This window comes from Hemitrygon akajei, chromosome 21 (assembly GCF_048418815.1).
Source record: "Hemitrygon akajei chromosome 21, sHemAka1.3, whole genome shotgun sequence".
In the NCBI taxonomy this organism is placed as follows: Eukaryota; Metazoa; Chordata; class Chondrichthyes; order Myliobatiformes; family Dasyatidae; genus Hemitrygon; species Hemitrygon akajei.
In genome coordinates this window covers 20,451,374-20,474,727 of record NC_133144.1, presented here as the reverse complement: position 1 = coordinate 20,474,727, position 23,354 = coordinate 20,451,374, and the positions used below count along the sequence as shown (strand labels likewise).

General features: G+C 43.9%; 1 protein-coding gene across 3 annotated transcripts in view; it reads left to right on the top strand.

Moving 5' to 3' along the window:
• Positions 1–14,013: 14,013 nt before the first annotated feature.
• Positions 14,014–23,354, top strand: part of sv2 (synaptic vesicle glycoprotein 2) — a 100,715-nt gene continuing 91,374 nt past the window's right edge. For 2 of the 3 annotated variants that reach the window (XM_073024965.1, XM_073024962.1), the window contains exon 1: positions 14,014–14,139. In XM_073024965.1, coding sequence (XP_072881066.1) covers positions 14,067–14,139 — 73 coding nt within the window. In that variant the 5' untranslated portion in view covers positions 14,014–14,066. The remainder of the gene's footprint in view (positions 14,140–23,354) is intronic. The other variant, XM_073024963.1, reaches the window with a different exon arrangement.

Below are 23,354 nucleotides of genomic sequence, written 5' to 3'. Positions count from 1 at the left end.
ACCTCTGCCTCTTCCAGGCTTTCAATACCCGTCCCCTTTTCAAATTCTAAGTTCCCCTGATCCTCCCAGTTACTCTCTGGGCAACTCCCTTCTGGAGTAAACTCAACCCTGCGGGTTAAAACAACCTCATCTGCTAACCCAGCAGACCCCTTCAAGGTAATGGCATCCTTTTCATCTAGGACTGCCCTCATTTCATTATCGGGAACACATTTAAAATTTTCAACTTCTTCAAACAGTTCTGTCAAGCCAGACAGATCATCCATGTCCAACCCTGGACCTTCTAACAGCCTTATCTGTTTCTCATTTTTACTCCGTGCCTCTATAAATTTCCTCCTGGCTAAGGGTAGGTCTACCTCCTCTCCTTTACTCTCTTTCACCTCCCTATTCTCCGTTTTACCACCCTCTAACCCCTCTTGGTACAGGGTAGGTAAAAACGTCTCAGCCAAATCGCTACTGAACTGATTTAAACTGGTCTCTTTCTCAGCTGCCTTTCTCGACATGCTGCAAGTGATCGCGCATGCGGGATAGATCTTGGAACCTAGGGGCGGGTCCTCAACACTTACAGGCTGGCTCGTCAGCTTCATTGCTGACCAAACCTCACCACCGGCTAAATTGTTACCAAGAAGGACGTCCACGCCTTCTCTCGGGAATTCTGACCGCACCCCTATTTCAACTGGTCCAGATACCAGATCACAATTTATAATGATCCTATGCAAAGGTACAGCTTCTGTCCCTTTTCCTATGCCTCTCAAAACTACCTCTCCTGTCTCAGGACCAAAATCTAGTACCTTACCAAGAATCAATGACTGCTCAGCTCCAGTATCTCTCCAGATCCGCACTGGAACTGGTATTTCTCCCTCTTTCACAGACACGGTCCCTTCTGAAATAAATTTCTCAGACCCCTCTCGTATTCTATCTACCTGGGGCTTTCTCGTCGATCGACACAATACATCCTGTAGGGACTGCTGCGTTCCCTTTTCCTGTCTCCTTCCTCGGAGCAAAGCACTTAGATGCAATATGACCCACCTTTCCACAATTAAAACAGGTCAAGCCAGGAACCCTCCTGCCATCTTGCCTTTCTTCCTCCTTACTTTTACCACTAGCTCCCGGCTGAATTTCTGCCTCAGCCGGCGGGCTTTCTCTACCGTTCCTACGGTCTTTCTGGTAACTCTTATTCGAGGAAAACTTTGTCTTGTGGGTTAGGGCATATTCATCTGCGAACCTGGCAAATTCTGATATGGACTTATTCGGCTTCTCGTTCAAATACATCCGGATATCATCCGAAACACAACCTTTAAATTCCTCAATCAGAATTAACTCCCTGAAACGCCGAAAATCCTCTTCCACCCTTTCTGCCGCACACCAACGATCCAAGAGCACACCCTTCTCATAGGCAAACTCTGCATACGTCTGATTCCACACTTTCTTTAAATCTCTGTACTTTTGTCTATATGCCTCAGGTACCAATTCGTAGGCCCGAAGAATGGCCTGTTTTACTTCCTCGTAATTCTCATATTCCTCCTCCTCCACAGACAACGCCACATATGCCCGTTGTGCCTTCCCTTTTAACACACTTTGTAACAACGCCACCCACTGATCTCTGGGCCACTTCTGATTCACTGCCACCTTTTCAAAATGCAAGAAGTAACTATCAACATCAGTCTCCTTGAACGGAGGTACTAACCTAACTCCCTACTAACATTAAACCTCTCCTCTCGGTCTGGCCCTTGAGTTCTTCGCTCTTGCCTTAACTTCTCCATGTCCAGCTCATGCTGCCTCTGTTTCTCCTTCTCACTTTCAGCTCTTTCATGCTCCCTCTGCTTTTCAGCTCTTTCCCTCTCCTTTTCAGCTGCTTCCAGCTGTTTTAACCCACATTCATGCTCCCTCTTCTTCTCTTCCGCGTCTAGCCTCAATTTTTCCAACACTAACTGAGCCGTCCCAATAGCTGGTACCTTTTCAGGGGTAGGTTCCACTACCTCAGCCGAAAACACCTCCTTATTAACATAATACTGAGCTATGGCCCTCTGTATCTCCCACTTTTTCATTGACGACTTCACCTCTGTGAGTTTTAATCTTTTCGCAATATTTACCAAGTCCGACTTTGTGGCATCCTCTAACGCCTCCAGAGTCGGGTTTTTTGTAAATTCGTCTACGTCCACCTTTGCTGGTTTCCCGTCTGGTTACCCACGCAACCAGATCCAAGTCTGGACTTAAAAGCCCGATTTACTGGCCCTCCAATTTGGTATCAAATCTCGAGATGAGGCCCCAAGTTGTTACGAACCCCGTAACTGGGTGTCTTACCAACAAAGATAGGAGTAGCCGTTGAAGTCTGATGATACTATTTTTAACAGTATTTATTAGTAAAAATACACAAAAATATTATCAATGCAAATATACAGATAATATACATCATCAATACTAAACCTAAAAGTGTGGGTATAATAATAATCAATAAGAAACAGCTCTATCGTTGTCCAGGGGATAATGAATTGTCCAATGGAAATATAAAGTTCAGTTCAGTTCATACAGGCTGCAGTCGTTGATCACTGTGTTGCAATTGTTGGAGAGAGAGAGAGAGAGAGAAACTTGCCGACTTTCCTTGTACGATCTTGATCCGTATCCGTCCTTTAGCTAGACCGTTCCGTGGAGGACTCATCACCCAGGCAAGGGTGGACACACACACAAGCCCCCACCGGTCTCGTAGCGTCTCTCCTGGTGCGTCTGAGGGGTGTTTCCCCAGACCCTACTTTTATCCCCACCCACGGGGTCTCAGATGTCAATCAGGTTGGGATGATGCAATCCCTCAACCAGACCACTCTGGTTGCCCCCTGAGGGGTTTCAATGAATAGAACAGTACTCAATACACAATTCCTCCTTCAAGAGACAATAGCAGTAATCTCTCTCTTTGTCAATAGGAGACATTCCACCTTTGTGTATTCTGGCATTGTCTCTCTCTCATTACTGACATGCTGTGTATCTCTCTCATTTCCTGGGTATCAGACCCGAAATAATAGCAATCTTGCGGTCCTCAAAAATTGGGGGGGGGGGGGGACGGGCATTGGCGATTCTGTACCTTTCTGCCCATCAGAGTTGCTCCTCATTCGTAACACTATACTGTATTTAATATTTCAGTACTCTTTGAGTAATAATGTAAATATGTTGTTTGATTAAGCATTCTTTGTTGTCTACATAATGCATTGCGGTTATATGTAAAAGTACGTAAATGGCATAAGTTGTCATGTCACTGCATCACATGCACATGCCCCGCTTAGAGTAAAAATTAAAGTAAGGTTTGTTATCTCAAGGTTCCCATCTTTTCCTTTCAATTAGTTTAATGTTTTGGAGCTACAACATATAACAGTGGCGCCAAGGAAGTTTAAAATGGACCCAAGAAGACTACCCGCCTGTTGAAGTGCGGTGAGAAATAGTCAAGTAAAAAAAAAATCAGCACAGCACGTGCTTCTTCAGGAATGGACAGAGACCACCGAGTTTTAAAAAAAGGCAGAAAACTGAAGAATTCACAGGTTCACAAACACTGAGTACCAGGTGATGATAATCATAAAAAGAGAGCAGAAATAGCTGGCTACATCGGAAAGGTCAATACATTTGATTACTCAATAGTTAACTGGAATATGTATAGTGAGTAGATTGAGCAGTATTATAAAGCAAATGAAATAACCAATGAAAAACGAGTGCCAATTTTGCAGAGTGCATTGGATTTAACTTCATATATTTTGCTTAGAAGTTTAACTGCTCCAACTAAACCAGCCAAAAATGTGCTTTGCTGATATTGTGAAAGTAATGCAGGAACATTTAGATCGCTAGATCGCATGGAGGCTGAAAAATAATTTTTCTACGGTTGACTGGAGCCCATGGGCACACCAGTGATACCAGTAGCCAAGAAGAATGGGTCTGTCAGGATCTGTGGCGATTTTAAGGTCACCATCAACCCAGTACTGAAAGCCCAGGAGGGCAAACCTTTATGGAGGAAAACAGCTGAGCAAAGTGGATAGTGGACTCTGGCAGAAAGCTATGGACCATGGACCAGGTACTGCAGGGCCTGGATGACATCATTGTTACCAGTAAGGATGACAAGGAACATCTCAGGACAGTGCTAAAAAGATTAGAAGATTATGGACTCAATGTGAATTATTTAAAGCAAGCATCACTTACTGTGGTCACATCATTGATGCACAAGGATTACACAAGTCTGCTGAGAAAATTCAAGCAGTGATGGATGCCTCAAGGACAAAGGATGTCTCAGAGTTGCGGTCCTTTTTTTAGGAATGATCGAACCTGGTTACTGTGCTCCACCCCTTGAACTCATCACTGCAGATCGGGAAGAAATGGCAATGGACAAAGCAGTCTGAGGTGGCTTTCCGAAAGGCAAAGGAAATGTTGATGCCAGACACTGTACTGATACATTATGATCCACCTCATCCACTGAAGCTTGTCTGTGATGCCTCGCTTTATGGCATAGGTACAGCCATGTCACATGTTATGAGTGATGGAAGTGAACACCCCATAGCCTTTGCATCATGCTCTCTTACTGCTGCAGAGAAACATTAGGCACAGATTGACAGAGAGGCCTTGAGACTGGTTTGGGGTCTAAAGTGTTTCATCCAGTACTTGTTTGACAGAGTGTTTACTCTCACTACTAATCATCAACCACTACTGTCCACTTTTAGTCCACAGAAGGGTGCTGCACCAACGGCAGCAGCACGAATGCGGAGATGGGCTCTGTTTCTTGCAGGACACAGATACAAGATGGAACTTGAGAGGGCAACTAATTATTGAAATGCTGATGGATTGTCCCATTTACCCTTGGAAAAGGAAATAGCTGAAAAATTTACAAAGGAGGTCACTCCTCATGACATATTCTCCCTAGTGCAAATCGGAAGTCTCCCTGTTGTAGCGGAGATGATCCAGGAAAGCAGAAAAGACCTGGCATTGTCTCAAGTCTACATGGCCATCCAAAATGGCTGGAATGTGCAGCATAAGTCCCAGATGCCCCATTTTTACCAGTGCCAGGATGAACTTGCCCTTGATGGAGGTTGCCTTATGTGGGGATTGACAGTTGTTGTACCATCCAAGCTGAGAGCTGAAGTGTTGGAGGAGCTACAGTACGTGCTGGTCATCAAAGCGTGGTCAAAACCAAGGCACTGGCTCGAAGTTTTGTCCAGTGGCCTGGAATAGATCAGCAGATCAAGCAGCTTGGTGTTTGGGATGCCAACGTGTCCAGAAGGTGCAAAGAGCAGTGCCTCTCCATCCCTGGGAATGGCCTGCATTGTCCTGGCAGAGGATTCATATAGATTTTGCCGGGCCATTTATGGTCACAAATTTCTTGCTTGGATGCAGCTACAAAGTAGCCAGACGTGTTCCCAATAGCCTCCAGCCACCACAGCCCAGCACACTGCTGACGTGTTGCAAAGCCTCTTCTCAAGGACTGGTGTTCCAGAACACTTAATCAGTGATAATGGACCACAGTGGTTGTGGAACAGTTTCAGTCATTGCTGAAAGTGAATGGAACAAGACATACTATATCGGCACTGTACCACCCAGCTACAAACGGCTTGGTGGAAAGGTTTGTCCGGAATCTAAAGAACACACTGCAAACAATGTCAGCAGAAAAACCACTGCACTGACACTGAATCAGAAACTCACCAATTTCTTCCTTGCATATTGCAATCAGGCACACACTGCAGCCAACAACTCACCGGCTAGATCACCCCTTGCGTTCACGCTTGGAGCTTCTTAAACCCAATCTCAGAAGGAGTATGCAAGACAAGGAGCTGAGACACAGTGAGGGATCCTCAAACAAGGAGGTCCTATGTTTCACGCCTGGACAAGCAGCCCTAGTGAAGGGACTACAGAGGTGATCAAAAGTAGGTACTTGAAAGATTAAGGACTGGACTGGACCGCTCCTACACAGCGGAGATTATGTCTGATATCATACGGAGAGGACACGTTGACCAGCGGAGGACAGCAGAGTCAACTGTCAGAGAAGAAAGGTGGCCAGAGCTTTCAGAATCACTTCCTGCAGTCTCAGAGTCAAATCCTACAACCACCATGGAGGAGGCCCCAGAAGCTGAGATTGTTTCATGCCACAAATCGTACCTGCTAGGCAGAGTAATTCCTCTTGTCAGGAGAGACGTTATCCTGCAAAAGTAAGAAAGCCTTTTAGATGTTTAAGTGCTAGAAGAGGGTCTTAAAACAAAACGAACAGCTTTACAATCAGGTCCTGCCATTACAATCTCTGTTTAACCTTCGAACGTTGTGCATTGACCAATCGCGTATGCAGTATAAAAATACAAAGAAAACCGCACAAAACTAATACAGTACTAATACGGTAGTGGCAATTCTGCAGGAACGCAATACAAACAACATTAGAATCCCCCCCCAACCCTGGACCTTATACATAGCAGCGAAAAATGTAAGCGAATACATCTCATCTAAGATGTCTACTACTCTTTAGTACACACGTGCTGAACTCTCGAACAGAGACTGAACATTCACGCTATGTGGTTACATGCACTATCAGTCATGATAAAATAAAGTTAGACAAAAGGTACACTTGGGCACAACTTTAACAAGATATTGCCTGGTTAGTTAAATTACAGGAAGACTGACCTACTTGGCTAGTGAGGAACTTTGCAAGCCACGCTATCCTGCGTCGAGTTCTTTACTCATGAAAATCTAAAGCATCCACATGTAAAACATGTCAAATTACCGATATTCCCAATTCGCCAACAAGCATAAACGAATTCACATGGATATCGACAATTAATGCTCACCTTTCCTCACCATGCCTAGCATCCCTGGGAGGACTCAGTTCCAAAGCCCCACCAGCTTCTGCAGCAGAAAACAAAATGGTCTCCCCACTATCCCGCGTGTGCGTAATGACATCACCATCTCCACAGACAACAGACAAAGGCACAGACAACTATTCTAGCATTACCCGGATGAATGTCTAAGTACACTGAATAAGATTCGACGGTCACTCGGTTACACACACACACACATATATATATACACACACACACATACATACACACACACATTTACATTCATACACATATAAGTTGAGATGCATTCTACATTGAGTTGGAGTTTATAGCTAAGCAGGGAGTAGTTGTGTATTTAATACTTCAGTAATATTTGAGTAATATTGTAAATTTTGATATCCCTTTTTTTCTTTTTCAAGGTTCTTTTGAAGACCCTGACTTGGAGTTACACTCTGACTTTGGTTCTTTGTGGGAATGGGACCCGCTCTCGGGGCTTCGCGACTGTCCGCTTTTTGATATCCCAAGGATGCGGCCTGGAAGACTAGCGCACTTCGGGATGCCGGATTTTCATCCCGGGCTGATTCTAGGCTGATGCCCCTGACTGAGGCGTCGCGGGACAACACGGAACATCAGGAGCAGCGGATTAGCTGCCGTGGGCTGTGTGTCCAGAGACCTGAGCCTTTCTGGGGCCACTCTCTGGAAAAGCAACCTAACAGACTTTTAACATCGTAAATCAGCGAGTTGTTAGTTATGTCACCCCCCTTACTGTGAAACGGGGGCACCTCTTTTTCCCTTATTAGGGACAGACAGAGCTTGCCATATGTCGAATTACTGGGTGAACGAGTAGTCTTTGGGGTACTGCAAGTCTGTGTCTTTATTGATGATTTGCTGCACAGAGGAGTGCTCGGTGGGGGGCACATATGCTTTTTTGCTGGTCGGGGTTGGGGGGGGAGGTCATTGCCTTGCTGCTGCTTGTGCGTGGGAGGGGGGAGCTGGGAGGGGTTGTGGTTCTAGCATTTAACTGTTATTCATTCTTTAGGACACTCCTCTGTTTTTGTGGATGGTTGTGAAGAAAAAGCGTGTCAGGATGTATATTGTATACATTTCTCTGACATTAAATGTACCTATTGAAACCTAGCATTCTTTGTTGGTTACATCATGCCTTATGGGTTATATGTAAAAGTACGTAAATGGCATACGTCATCACATCGCAACGTCATATGTATGTGCCTCGGTTAAAGTAAAACCAAAACTAAGACACGTTATCTCTGGGCTTCCGTCTTTTCCTTTCAATCATTTTAACATTTTGGAACCACAGAATATAACACCTGCCTTCATGAAACAGATATCATGATGAATTTCTGTGTGCACACGAATTTGAGGAGCAAGTTCCAAAGGTTTATGGAATTAAAGGTGTTGGTGAGGTAGAGAAAGGGCCACCTACAGTGGCTGATGCTGCTGCCAGCATTTTCTGCTGTCGTGGAGAGAAGGGCAACATGGAAATGCAGCGGATAGCATTAATCGCTTTACAGGCCAGTGATCGCCAGTCGGGGTTCGATTCCCAATTGTTAGAAACTCTGTAAGGAGTTTGTATGTTCTCCCTGTGACTGTATGGGCTTATTCTGGGTGCTCCAGTTTCCTCCCACATTCCAAAGACGTATGGGTTAGACTGCAAGACCATTTAGGGTTAGTGAATTGTAAGCATGCTATGTTGGTATTGAACTGAGGCGACACTTGTGGTCTACTCCCTCTGAAATTCTCACTGATTTGATTTGATGCAAACCTCATATTTCAATGCACGTTTCAATGTACATGTCACAAATAAAGCTAATCATTATCTTCTTTTTCATGTTTACTCTTCATCTGGATGGATAGAATCTGCGGTGATTCAGGAAGCAGCTCTCAGCTACTTGGAAGAGATCAGTGAGGAGAACTCTGGCCAAAACAGACAAAAAATGACATTAGTATTTCTCTACTGCAGTCCAGATATTTATTATTACTATATTAGAGGCAAAACGGACTGCCGTACAGAATGTTAGATCAGATTACAGAATGTTTTGTTCATTTTTACATTTGTTCATTGTCTTTCATTTCTGCAGCTAATCTTGTGCAGAGGGGTAGTCAGATACTGCCATGTGGAGTTTTGTCAAAACTTTACAGAACTCCATGAATAACACGTGCATTACCCCGCCTTCATTAGTTCCGTTCATTAAAAAAACAGCAAGATTTGTGAGATAGGATTTCCCCTGCGCAAAACCATATTGACTTTTAATGAATCACAAGACCATAAGACATGGGAGCAGAATTAGGCCATTTGGCCCATCGAGTCTGCTCCACCATTCAACCATAGCTGATCCTTTTTTTTCCCTCCTCAACCCCATTTCCTGGCCTTCTCCCCGTAACCTTTGCTGCCATGTCCAATCAAGAACCTATCAATCTCTGCCTTAAATACACCCAAAGCCTCCACAGCTGCATATGGCAACAAATTCCACAAATTCACCACCCTTTGGCTAAAGAAATTTCTCTGCATCTCTGTTTTGAATGGATGCCCTTCTATCCTGAGGCTGTGCCCCCTTATCCTAGACTCTCCCAGCATGGGAAACGTCCCTTCCATATCTACTAGGCCTTTCAATATTTGAAAGGTTTCAATGAGATCCCCCCTCATGCTTCTAAATTCTAATGAGTACAGACCCAGAGCCTCAAATGTTCCTCTTCCTCGTATGATAACCCTTTTATTCCTGGGATCGTCCTTGTGAATCTTCTCTGGACCCTCTCCAATGCCAGCACATCTTTTCTAAGATGAGAAGCCCAAAACTGTTCACAATACTCAAGGTGAGGCTTCACCAGTGCCTTATAAAGCCTCAGCATCACATCCCTGCTCTTGTATTCTAGACCTCTTGAAATGAATGCTAACATTGCATTTGCCTTCCTCATGACTGACTGAACCCACAAGGTAACCGTTAGGGTGTTCTGCACAAGGACTCCCAAGTCCTTTTGCATCTCAAATTTTGGGATTTTCTCCCTGTTTAGAAAATAATCTGCACATTTATTTCTTCTACCAAAGTGCATGACCATGCAATTTCCAACATTATATTTCATTTGCCACTTTCTTGCCCATTCTCCTAATCTGTCTAAGTCCTTCTGCATCCTACCTGTTTCCTCAACACTACCTGCCCCTCCACCAATCTTTGTATCATCTGCAAACTTGGCAACAAAGCCATTTATTTCATCATCAAAATCATTTATATACAGCATAAAAAGAAGTGGTCCCTACACCAACCCCTGTGGAACACCTCTAGTCACTGGTACCCAACCAGACCAGGATCCCTTTATTCCCACTCGCTGCTTCCTACCAATCAGCCAATGCTCTAACCATGTTATAACTTTCCTGTAATACCATGGGCTCTTAACTTGGTAAGCAGCCTCATATGTGGCACCTTGTCAAAGATCTTCTGAAAGTCCAAATGTACAACATCCCCTTTACCTATCCTACTTGTAATCTCCTTAAAGAATCCCAACAGGTTCGTCAGGCAGGATTTTCCCTTAAGGGAACTGTGCTGACTTTGTACTATCTTGTCCTGTGTCACCAGGTACTCCATCACCTTGTCCTTAGAAATTGACTCTAACATCTTCCCAACCACTGAGGTCAGGCTAACTGGTCGATAATGTCCTTTCTGCTGCCTTCCTCTTTTCTTAAAGAGTTGAGTGACATTTGCAATTTTCCAGCCCTCTGGCACCATGCCAGAGTCCAATGATTTTTGAAAGATCACCACAATCTCTAATGCTACCTCTTTCAGAACCCTAGGGTGCAGCTAACTTATATACTTCTAGGTCTTTCAGCTTTTTGAGCACCTTCTCCCTTGTAGTAGTAACTGCACCCACTTCTCTTCCTTCACACACTACAACATCTGCACACCTCTAGTGTCTTCCACAGTGAAGACTGATACAAAATACTCATTTAATTCATCTGCCATCTCTTTGTCCCCGTTACTATTTCTCCTTCTCATTTTCTAGCCATCCTATATCCACTCTCATTTCTCTTTTATGTTTTACATACTTTTTTAAATTTTTAATATTTTTTAATATTACAGAAAGGTTACAGAAAGAAAAAAAAATTATCAACCCTTCCCCCATCCCCTTAACCCCTCCCCCCTAACATATCCCTATAGAAAAAAAGAGAAGAAAAAAGAAAGAAAGAAAGAATGCCTGGATATCGGAAGATCCCCACATGCTCCATGGAGTTCATAATAGCTTTAGTATATATATTTATTTCTTTCCCCAGATAACCAATAATTTTATCTTCGGAGCACCTATATACTTAATCCTATTTTTTGTAAATAAAGGCGCCAAATTTTCAGAAATATTTCATATTTATCTCTTAAATTATAAGTAATTTTTTCAAGTGGAATGCAGCTAAAAATTTCATTCTTCCAACGATCTATACTTAAGTATGAATCTGATTTCCAAGTAACTGCAATAGCCTTTTTGGCTACTGCCAATGCCATTTTTATGAATTCTTTCTGATATTTATTCAATATGGATTTCGATTTTATCCCTTCAATATCGCCTAGTAAAAATAATGTTGGATTATGTGGAAGTTGTATTCCAATAATCTGTTCCAGTAAAACTCTTAAATTTGTCCAAAAAGGTTGAATTTTAAAACAAGACCAAGTAGAGTGTAAAAAAGTACCAATTTCTTGATTACATCGAAAACATTGATCAGATAAATTTGAGTTTAATCTATTTATTTTTTGTGGTGTAATATATATTTGATGTAAAACGTTATATTGTACTAATCTTGGTTGAACATTTATTGTATTTGTCATACTGTCAAGACATAACCTTGACCAACTTGTTTCATCAATTTTAATATTCAAATCAGTTTTACATACTTGAAAAAACTTTGACTATCCACTTTGATATTATTTGCTAGTTTGTTTTCATATTTCATCATTTCCCTTCTAATGATTCTTTTAGTTACTCTCTGCAGGTTTTAAAAACATTCCCAATCCTCTAATCTTCCACTAAGTTTTGCTTTGTGTATGCCCTCTCCTTTGTTTTTACATTAGCTTTGGCTTTCCTTGTCAGCCACAGTTGTAGTTTGCAGGGGCTGTTGGGGAAAATGCCACTCACATTAGGATAGGATATTTGATTGTTTTTTTGATGAAATCCTGGAGCTGTGACTTTTTTTTTATTTAGGTAGTTGTGAAATTTGCCCTCGCTCGACCCGTTGTTTCCCCTGCATACCCTGCTGTTGGCTCCCACCATTTGTCAGATTCTTCAGTCTTTCTCCAGCTGAAGGACGACAGTACACAAGTGTGAGCATTTCTCTGCTCTTTCCAATGGGTACCATTGGATTCCAGGTAGGAGCTACATGAAGCAAGGAATGAACATCGAAACCTAAGGCTAAGAGTCGAAAATAATGAAAGAAAAATTCACTGCTCGCTTATCTTCGGCCCAATTTTGATGAAATGTTCAAGGTAATCATCCAAAATCCTCTTCTACACCTGGATAAAGTGAATTTATTTTTTTTTTACAAGCCAAATGGGAGAAAACATTTCCAGGCTCTCAGCTAGCTTTATGTCATTTTAACTATCATTTATAGCGGATCAACCCCTTGCCCTAACTCCACCAACTGCAGCTGATTGGAAAGAGGCTCTTTTTCTCTGTGTTGATAGGAAAAAGTAATTTAGTGAGGCTGTAAATGAGACGAAACGCATTTCCAAACCTCCCAAATGGTTGCTGTCCTCCCCATTAACATTTGTCACTTCCAAAATACGATTTTGTAAGGATACGATAATAATTTATATAAAGATTCAAGCTTCTTTAACTTTTTATATATTTAAGGACTAAACAGGATCTGTATTAGTCTAAACATGTAACACCCAACGTGGGAGGATATTGTGAGTATCGACATTCAGAGGTACACTTCCTGTCCAACCACTTCTGCAAGAGAAACGGTACAAGGCAGAGTTGCCAACTGCTGCTTTTGATTCAGCAATATTCGTGGCTTTAGCAATAGTTCATTAGACGTTCTTTTTTCATACTTGATTACTTGGTTCCAATTTAGGTGGCTAAAAGTGTAAAAAGCTTATTTGCTTTATTTCTGTTATTTTTATACCTGCTTAGGAACACTGCTAAGCGCTGCGGGCCCTGCTGTCCACTCTGACTCAGTCATATTAGTAAGGCTGCATCTGTGGTGGTCCGTGGACCACCTAATACAAAAGTAAATTTTTCTCACTAACAACCCTATGGCTTCTAAGCAAACAATGTTAACTTCTTTCTTTCGTAAACAAGCTGAGGAGTGTAACAAGAATAACGTATAACAGTAAAACAGTACAGTACTGTTTTTTACTGATAACAGTAAAAGTGACAAAAGCTGTTTTGCCTGCTTCTGGTTCAAATTTTCTAACCGGGTCCAAATGCAGTTCTGAAAGTAATGGCCCTTCGAAGTCAGGCTTGTATCCCTGTTCAGATGTTTTATTGTACCAGTTATACACTGAAATGTAGTGATAGGCTAAAATCTTGTAAATGTCTTAACTATCACTATATTTCTGTGGAGCTTTGGAATTCATATATTTCTTTCATCTTGGTTTAGTGCTTGACATTATAAGAAGCCCTATTCAATATGTGTACCTGCTCATTTCATGAATGGGGCAAGGATGTTGCCCAGTACATGAAATGAACAGGTACACAAATTGGGTGTGACATACGAGGGTGATTGAGAAGTTCGTGGCCTAAGGTGGAAGGAGTCAATTTCAGTCAATTATCTGAAATAGAAATACCACAAAGGTTATTAACTTCAAACTTTCTGCATAGTCACTCTAAGAGTTGAACTGCACATGCATGTAACGAGAGCTGTATAACCTTAGGCCACGAACTTATAAATCACCCCTGGTACAGCTCCAGCACCTGAAAAATTGGCACTACACCCCTGCTCACTGTTTTGTTCTCCTATCTAGTTCTGCCCCCTGAAGGAGACCTCACGTTGCTTTATTGCCGCTTATTCCTCGTGTTTCCCCACCTTTTGCTCAAAGCAGCCAGGTTGAGCTCTATCCTAACTGCCCCGAGTATTGTTCTGTCCCTCCTGCAGCTTATCTTATCATAGGGGATCCCCTGCTGTCCCGGGATCAGCCACACCACCGCTTCCCTGCCTGGCCCCGGTTGCCATGAGAACGAAGGGTCGCTCGGTCACGTGGGCGCGCGTCGGAGGCGGAGCTTCCGGGTCCCGCCTTCTCGTGACGTCGCGGTGCCCGGCCGGGACGGGGGTAAGGCGGCCGAATGAGAGGGCGGATGTCATTCCGGGACCGAGAGCCGCTGTTGGAACTCGGCGATGTCGAGGATCCAGTCCGAGGTAAGGGTCCGGATCACTCCGCTGCCGATTGCCCTTTCTCCCCTATCCCACCCTCTTCACGCCGGCTACTCTGCTCCCGTTTCACCTCTCACTCGCCGCCTACTCTGCACTCCGTCTGTCCCTGTCGTCTGCTCTTCGCCTGTACCTCCCTCCTGGCCGTTCCCTTCCTCGCCCCTCGTTAACTCAGTTTAAAATTGCGATCGCCTTACTCTATTGCACTTGGTATTTCTTAAATCTTTGCATCCAGCATCTGCGCCAGGAAGCCTGAACACCTTTGTAATGGTGCCATCTTCTATCCATGTGAATATTATCTAGATTGGTACGTGACGATTGACATATACTTGAACTGATGGGCCTACTTCAGTGCTGAAGGACACTGATCCTGTAGAAAAGTTTGTTTCAATAAAATCCTTGAGACTTCAGATAACTTCAAAGCAGCAGCAGCAGGGTATTTAAAAGATTGCCATTGTTGTTATGTTAGAGAAATTCAGACACAGAAGGCAGATGTGAATTAAAAAGCAGAAGTGAAGAATAATTCTTGTCTCGAACACTTTTCCGTGTCAGGGTGTCAGCTGAGCCATGCTAACAGCAAAAATCAGTAATTGCAGATGTAACTGAAAGTTTCAGTGGACAATTATGGTATTCTTCCTTTCTGTTGGAAGGTAGCAAATGCATCTATCAGCAAGATTGCATGTTTGAGGTCAATGTCAAAATTGTCATGAGCATTCCAAACTGCTTGTGTCTTCTGAAGTATATTGAACAGCATAGAAACAGGCCCCTTAGCTCACTCGAGGAAATCTGCAGATGCTGGAAATTCAAACAACACACACAAAATGCTGGTGGAACACAGCAGGCCAGGCAGCATCTATAAGGAGAAGCACTGTCGATGTTTCGGGCCAAGACCCTTCATCAGGACTCCCTTAGCTCACTGTATACACTTGGTGCCCAATTTTTTAGGGACACTGGTACACCTACTTGTTCAAGTTTAATTGTCATTCAACCATACATGAATACAGCCAAACGAAACAGCATTACTCCTGGGCCAAGATGAACAGTGCCAACAACTCACATATAGCCCAAGGCACATCATAGCACAAATAAGATAGCAGGCATATAAAAGATAAGGTCCCTTTGTTGGTTGAGATCGACCATGGATTTTGCACCCCGGCTGTCAACATAATATGCGATCCAGGGCAGTACGATAAGGAGAGCGAGCTGAAGTTCCTGCGGTCTGATACAATACAACTTGCCTTCTGCCGAGCGAACGCTGAGGGACAGCACCGACTCCAGCATGAATGCCGGTGAAGTACCCGACTCTGACGCCTCCCCCCGGGCGGCTGCAAACAGGTGACACCGCAGCTTGAGGCCTGGTTCTTGCTATGATGGAGGCCACATAGCTGTCCTGCTAGCCGTCCACCCCCGCCGTTCACCAGTAAACCAAATTAATCGGTTTTGCAACATTCCACACCATCAGTGTCCAACAGGGCCTTGCGTTCACAAGAACAGCAACTAAGACGATCACTCATTGTTAGACTGCGTGCCTCCTTTGTGCACTGACACCTCTCTATCACTGGCAGCATCACAGCCTGCACCAAGTCTGGCTCCCTCAGTTTCTCCTCCAACGAGTAACTCACTGATGGGGTAGACTAACTACTTTAAGTTCTTCATGTTAAGTTCTTAACAAGGTCTTGCGATAGTAAAAAAAAAGTTTAAAAAAAAGACAATAATGCTTTTGGTTGGCCCTGTAGAAGCCACTATGTCCAAGCGTGCTGCTATCGTACCTTTAATGCAAATGTCTAATCAATCAATTGTGTGGCAGCAACATAAAGCATGCAGGCATGGTTAAGAGGTTCAGTTGCTGTTCAGACCAAACATCAGAATGGGGAAGAAATGTAATTAAGTGACTTTGACCATGGAATGATTGTTGGTGCCAGATGGGGTGGTTTAAGTATCTCAGAAACTGCTGATCTCCTGGGATTTTCACATAAAACAGTCTCTAGAGTTTACAGAGAATGGTGAGAAAAACAAAAAACATCAAGTGAGCGGCAGTTCTGGGGGCGAAGACACCTTGTGACTGAGGGAGGTCAGAGGAGAGTGGCCAGACTTGTTCAACTAACTCACGTAACCACCCGTTACAACAGTGGCGTGCAGAAGAGCATTTCTGAACGTAAACGCGTCGAACCTTGCAGCGGATGGGCTGCCACACCGGGTTCCACTCCAGTACCGAATAAAGTGGCCACTTACTGTATGTCAACCCTCCTATCTATTTATGCTGATCTCACCTGTTTGCATTAATTCCATATTCCTCTTGACTTGCTCAGTTGAGTAGCTGTTTAGATACCTCATGGTATTATGTTGACCAATTATTTAATTGGTCCTAGTTAAGTTTCAATGTAACCTCTCCTTTCCTGATTATCCAGTGTATTTTGGACCCTGTACCCAATAGACACTGTACCCTTTGTATCTAGTTTCTCCAGCTGAAGTTTACTAGTCAACTGGCAGCGTGAACTTGTTCCCCACTCCGAAGCACTCCCACCTGAGCACAATGAATCCGGATTGTTATAATATTTTTAAAAGTGAGAAGTTGCACTGACTTTGTGTTTCTCAATGTCCAGGTATGTCTCGGCATTTTGCAGAAATGATTTTGTCCCAATGACAGCAGAGAGAGCAAGTTTCAGGGTAAAACCCCAAATGCGTGTAGACGATGCGAAGTTTAGAGTGAGGTGGATAGTAATAAGTAACAACTTCAAGAAGAATTTGATAAACCGGTGGTAGAAATAATACAGGCAATTGATTCCAAATGGTGCAGTTGTAAAGGGTGTGCAGAGAGGGAGACTTGTTCGTATATGCTCATAACTTTTAGAAGTGGTAGGGCAGTTGAGAGAGCCGTTACGAAGCACCTGGGAAATGGGGATTGGAGGTATCAGAGTGCTGAAGCAGAGAGGTTATTCTGAATGCTGCTAAATCCAAAATTAGGAGGCATAGGTTCAGGGTGGGTGAGGGGGTGGAGGGTGGAGATTTAAAAGGGACCTGAGAGGAAAAGGTTTTCATACAGAGGTTGGTAAATATATAGAATGAGCTGACAGAGGAAGTGTTTGAGACGGGTATAATAGCATTGGTTCCACAAGGTTGTCGTAGCCAGGGGAGGAAGTGGGGGTAAGCTCCCACTACTTATTAAATGCTGCCAATGGTGTACGTTTCAAATAGTCTCTGACAATCAAGTCTAGCAGCTGGCCTTCATGTGTGGCTTAGCGACTAAGTCTGGCAGAATCGTTTCTACTGACAGGAGAAAGGTCAAAGGTGAGTTGCTGGTGCTTTAACCAGTTGCTTCGGGAAGATGGGACTTGTCAGCCATGGTTGGCAGCTCATCTAGGAGAAGGAAAATTTTGAAGTCAAACCTCTGTGCCTTTTGGCTGTACCCACTCATGGGGAAGGTTTTGGGAGTAAACCCCGAGGGGGAAAAATCTGGAGCTGGAGTCCCTGAGGCAGTCCTACATTGAGTTCAACACTGACTGGCAACGCCTGTGATGGCAATGGTGCCAAACTCTGTCAGTCATTGCCACTGCATTGGATTCGTCAGCTACGTGGAGAGGGGGAGGCAGCTGCGTGGGAAACAGCTCGCTCCCCACTTCATAATGCCTTTGGTTTGCGTATCACATTGACAGCTGGGATGTAACATCCATGCGGTTTAATAACCATTGGAGAGAATAATTTTCAAGGCTATGGGGAAAGAGCAGGGAAATGGAGCCAAATGGGTTGTTCTATCAGCTGCTGTTATAGACTTGTGAAGGATGCCTCTTCTGTGATGTAACAGTACTGTTGCTGTGTACTCTGTTTTAGTGATGCTAGTTAAGAGATAGTTATCAGCCTGGATATTGTAGGAGAACTCTCATGCTGCAGTGATCTGGACAATTATATTTTTGAAACACCTATCTTTTTCTCAATAAAGTGAGACAATAAAATGGGAGTACACCTTTGGACTTCACCATTCAACATGACCAGGGCTGATCATGCACTCCTTTGTACATTCTCCAACTTTTACCCATATTCCCCGTCCCTTTGGCATTAACCATCTCCTTGAGTATACTTAATGACTTGGCTCCAATAACAGCAGATTCCACAAATTCATCATCTGAGTGAAGATGCTCCAAGATTGTGTGCTGAATAAACCTCAGGAGCCTCAGGATTGGTTCTGGATCCTTTGTCGTGGTTTCTCGTGCCCCACAAATGACCAGGAGATGCAGAAGATTCTTCAAGAAGTGTTAAACTTTAATTTGCAAATCAAAGCTGAGACAGTCATTGAGCAAGTTGCTGATTGCCCACCGATCCTTGTACGTAGCATTTTTTATAGCAATCTCCTGGTTTAGTTGTATTAGCATATCCAATCGGTCTACAGTTGCGTATCACTAGTACATCCGCCACTATTGTTTCTACCCATTAACTTAATCATGTCCTAATCTACATCTCTTAGCTACTTCTCATTAACATACCATTATCTTCCTATTTGACTACATTTTTAAGTCACTGATGTGTTCAATAGTACAGAGACAATACAGAGATTTCATTCTCCTACTAAATTGGATACATGCATAGCAAATAGCAAACACAAAGCTGACTACATAGTTTTGGTTACACAGCAAACAATGCAACTTTTATACTCCAATATATCCCCCCCACACAGAGAAAGAAGACTAAGAGTCCGCGCACAAAAGCCCCAATAAACTCAAGCACTTATTCCCAAATCTCAGGTTAAACTATAATTTTCTGCGCCAAGACCTCAGAGTATTCTCTCCCTGTTACCCTGGGCCGCTGAGCCAAAAACCTGTCCCTTTGTACCTGATACAGGGGGGAAAAAAACTCAGAAGCCCTTACAATCTACTCCCACACTGTCATTTTGCTCTTGTTCATCCTGCAGGTGTTGTAGGCTGTAACGATACATTTTCGGTGTTTCTTTCTCCACTAAGCTTGCTTCAGTAATTGCCACGAGCATCAGAAATTGTTTGGTTGCAGCACGCACTACAAGAGACTTGAGACAAGGAAGAAAACAGCACAGCACAAGCGCACAGCTCAACAATACAATACTGACAGTTATTGCCATTTTAGTCAGCCATGCTCCCCATCCTTCTTTATTTTCTTTATCACTTCCCCCCTTGCACAATGGTCAATCCCATGCGCTTCTGAAATCAGAATCGTCAGTAGAGGGGTGGGCGCTACCAACAAACTGTCTTCCATGCTCCACAAGCCTTCCGGGTTCTGCGTGGCCCCCCTTCGTCTCCACATTGTCTGTTCTGCCAAAGTTGCCTTACCTTGTATTTCAATTAGGTCCTCTACCACAGGTTCTGGAGCTAGGCTTACCTGGGGGGCAATGACAGCTGATGTACATCCAGACGCTTTTCTGGCTGCCTCGTCCGCAACTTGATTTCTCTTTGTTATTACATCATTTCCCTTTTTATGTGCTTGGCATTTTACTATAGCCAATGCTTTAGGTTTCATTATGGCTTTTATTAAGTCTAGAATTTGCTGACAATGTTGTATGGGATCTCCACTGCTTTTTTAAAAACCTCTCTGTTTCCACACTGCCCCGAACAAATGGCATACTCCATGAGCATATGCCGAATCAGTATAGATGTCTACTTTCTCACCTTCCATCATTTCACATGCAGCTGTCAGGGCTTTGATTTCCGCTAGTTGGGCAGAACACGGTTGGGGACCGGACTCCAACCTAATAATCTTATAGCTCGACTGATCCTGCTGCACTACTGAGAACCCTGCATGATTTCCATCATAATCCCTATAACAAGAGCCATCTACGAATAGAACCTTTTTATCTGCATCCTCTAGTGGTTCTGACCGTAAATCTGCTCTCAATTTGGCAAATGCCATCGTCTTCCCTACACAATCATGGGGTTCCTCCTTCATAGCCCAAAGGGACAAAATCGGCTATGTTACTGGTAGTGCATCTCTGTATAGTTATGTCAGGAAATGTCAATAGCATCTGATACGCTGCTATCCTGGCTGGCGTCAGCACAAATTTCCCTCTTTCCAGCAATTCTGCTACTTTGTGGTGTGTGTACAGAGTCACAGGATAGCCCAGGGTTACAGATGATACCTTTTCATATGCATAGTACAGCGCTGCCAATCCCTGATAATAGGGTGGATACCCCTGAGCCACCTCATCTAGTGTCGTACTGTAGTATGCTATCGGCTGCTTTGCTTTTCCTGTGCCTGTCTCTTGTGTTAGAACCGCTGTGACATAACCCTCCTGCTGGTTGGATACATACAAATGAAAAACCTTCTCGTAGTCAGGCAAAGCTAATGCTGGTGCTGACTGCAATTCCTGCTTAATAGTATTGAAAGCTATCTCCGCCTCTTCATTCCACTGTAAACCGTTCTTCAAATTTGTGTGTCCTGCTTCTTTCATTATCTTTCTCAAAGGTGCCACAATCTCAGCATATTCTCCTATCCAATCTGAGCTGTACCCTGCCATTCCCAAAAATGTCATCTGCCCTACAGTCTGGGGTTTTGGGGCCTTAGTTATTGCCTCAATCTGATCTGGTGCTATCGCCTTCACTCCCTTGGTTATTACCCTGCCTAAGTATTCCACTTGCTGCGTGCAAAATTGCAGTTTCTTTTTGGATACTTTATGTCCTCCGTGTGCCAGCTTCTTTAACAGAGTTATAGTGTCCTGCTCACACTGTTCCTTACTGTGGGAGCAAATCAACAGGTCATCCACATACTGTGACAATGGTATGCCCTCTAGGTCTGCCTTCAACACCTGATTAAAAACGTGGTGAATGTTTAAACCCTTGCGGCATTCTGGTATAGGTATACTGAGCACCTCTGTAAGTAAATGCAAACAGATACTGACACTGGTCGGCTAGAGGAATGCTGAAGAAAGCCGAACACAAATCAATCACTGAAAAGTAACTTGCTTCTGGTGGAACATTAGTCAAAAGTGTGTGTGGGTTGGGGACTACCGCTGGCCAGTCCTCGACCACATCATTTACCGCTCGCAAATCATGCACCAATCTCCACTTAGATTTATCTGCTTTTAAGACTGGCAGGAATGGGGTATTGCATGGACTGTTTGTTCTTTTAAGCACTCCTATTTCAAGCAACCCCTGCACTGTCGATGCTATTCCCTCTTCTGCTTCTGGTCTTAGAGGGTATTGTGGTCTCCTGGGTGGAATTGCTCCCCTTTTCAGCCTTATTTCCACCGGACTAGCTGTTTTTATTTTCCCTACGTCCGTGTCATGCTGTGACCACAGAATAGATGGCAACTCATCTAACCTTCTATCTTTCTGCTGGCCTCTTTCCTTTCCCAGCAATGGCATGTGTGGTTGGGGAGCTATTTTGACCTCTCTCACTGTCCCTACCATATCTACACTTGTCATTATTTTAATGCAATTGTTGTCTTCTGATATCCACACCTCTGGCGTGATTTTCCTCCACACTGTTACGGTTTCAGCACTCTTAACTAAGGGTCCTAAGTCTTTAGACTGATAACCCTTGTTTACCAACAGCGTTACGTGGGGCGCAGTCTCCGATATCCTGTACCATTTTTTTAAAAAAGGTGTTCCACTTAACTTGTAAAGCTGCCCCTTGCTTTCCAATTATCACAGCCTCCCCTTCCAGGCGCTTTTGGGTACATGCTTCCAGGTGCCATCTCTCCTCTAACTCCCTGTTCTGAGTCTCGTCAAAAATCACTGTACAATGTAGCTCAGATTTGGGCATTACAGCCCTGGGTAATATAGCCTGCATGCCCTTTTTCCATTTTTCCTAGATTTCCTGAATCTGATCTGCGATGTCTCCTATCCAAAAGACATTAGCCTTCTTGTCTTCTCGCACTATCAATTGAGCCCCTGCTCTTTCCACACTCAGCCCATTTCTGGTGCATTCTAATTTTAATTCCAGTTTCAACAAGGCATCTCTGCCTAACAAATTAATCGGAGTTCCTTTAGATACTAGCACCGGCAAAACAATTCCTTTATTTCCCATTCTCAACTGCACTGGAGCCGTGCACTGTGTCAACTGTGTTTTCCCTGAGAACTCTACCGTCTTAATAAACTTTCCTGACATGGGAAGGTGAAGAGCATACTGTGGCTGTACGCAAGTGTACGTGGCTCCAGTATCTATCATCATTGGTGTCAGTTGCCCTTCTAACATAACCTGAACAATGGGTTCCTCATCTGCCTCCCTTGTTATCATTGGGTAATGTCCCTTCCCACTCGAGTTCTTGGGGCACCCCTAATACCTCGCATAGAGGTTCACAGGTCCGCTTGGGCCTGTGGGGGCTGGTCCTTGGCTAAACTTTAATTCCCTTTTTATCGGTTCCTGCTGGTGTGTGACAGGCCAGGTGTAAATGGACAATCTCTTCTCATGTGACCTGGCTGATTACATCCCCAGCACAGTCTCTCTACCTCTCTTTCCCCCTGTTTCCTCACTGGTCCCCTCTGCCCATAGCTCCTCTGTCCCCCTCCTTGGGACTTACAGTCCTGTCTGGGCTGTTTGAATTTAGTCTGTTCCTGATAGGGCGTTTGTGGGAATGCTCCTCCAAAGACGTTGATTATTGGCATGGGGTTTTCCGGCCCTTGTCTTACAGTATGATCGGTTCCTCTATATAGTGGTGCTTCATCCAGTTCGATGGCAGTACTCGGACCGGTCATTGCTGGTAGCATCTTTTTGCTTTTCTCTTTTTCCTTCTTTTTGAGTTCTTCGAGCTGCATTTGTATTAACTTTCTTTGCACCTCTTCCTGCTGCTCAGCCAACCTTCGTTTGTCTTTCCAGTATTTCTCAACCGTATGGACTACGTGGTCTGTAAATTCTTGTGGGGTCATTGACGTCAGCCCAACCACTTCCTCCAGTTTGGATTTTACTTGCGGAGGCATTGCATCCAAAATGCTATGTTGGACAGTGTGGTGATAAATAAGCTATTTTCCACCTCTTGCTCAGTCTCCAGTCTCCACCTTTTCAACTGGTTTTCTACGGAGGCTGCTGGGTTTTCAGTGGATCCCCCTTTAAGGCTTTGGGGTCCACTTTGGGTGGTTAAAGCTTCCTGAGGGCCTGCCATACCCTCTGCCTCACTCTGTCAAACCCGTCTCCATCAGTTCTCGGGTCGTTCGAGTTTACTATGCCAGCCATTTCCATTAGTTCCTTAAATTTGGAGGTTCCCATCAACCTTATCAATAGTGCCTTCAAATCTCCCATAGCCAATA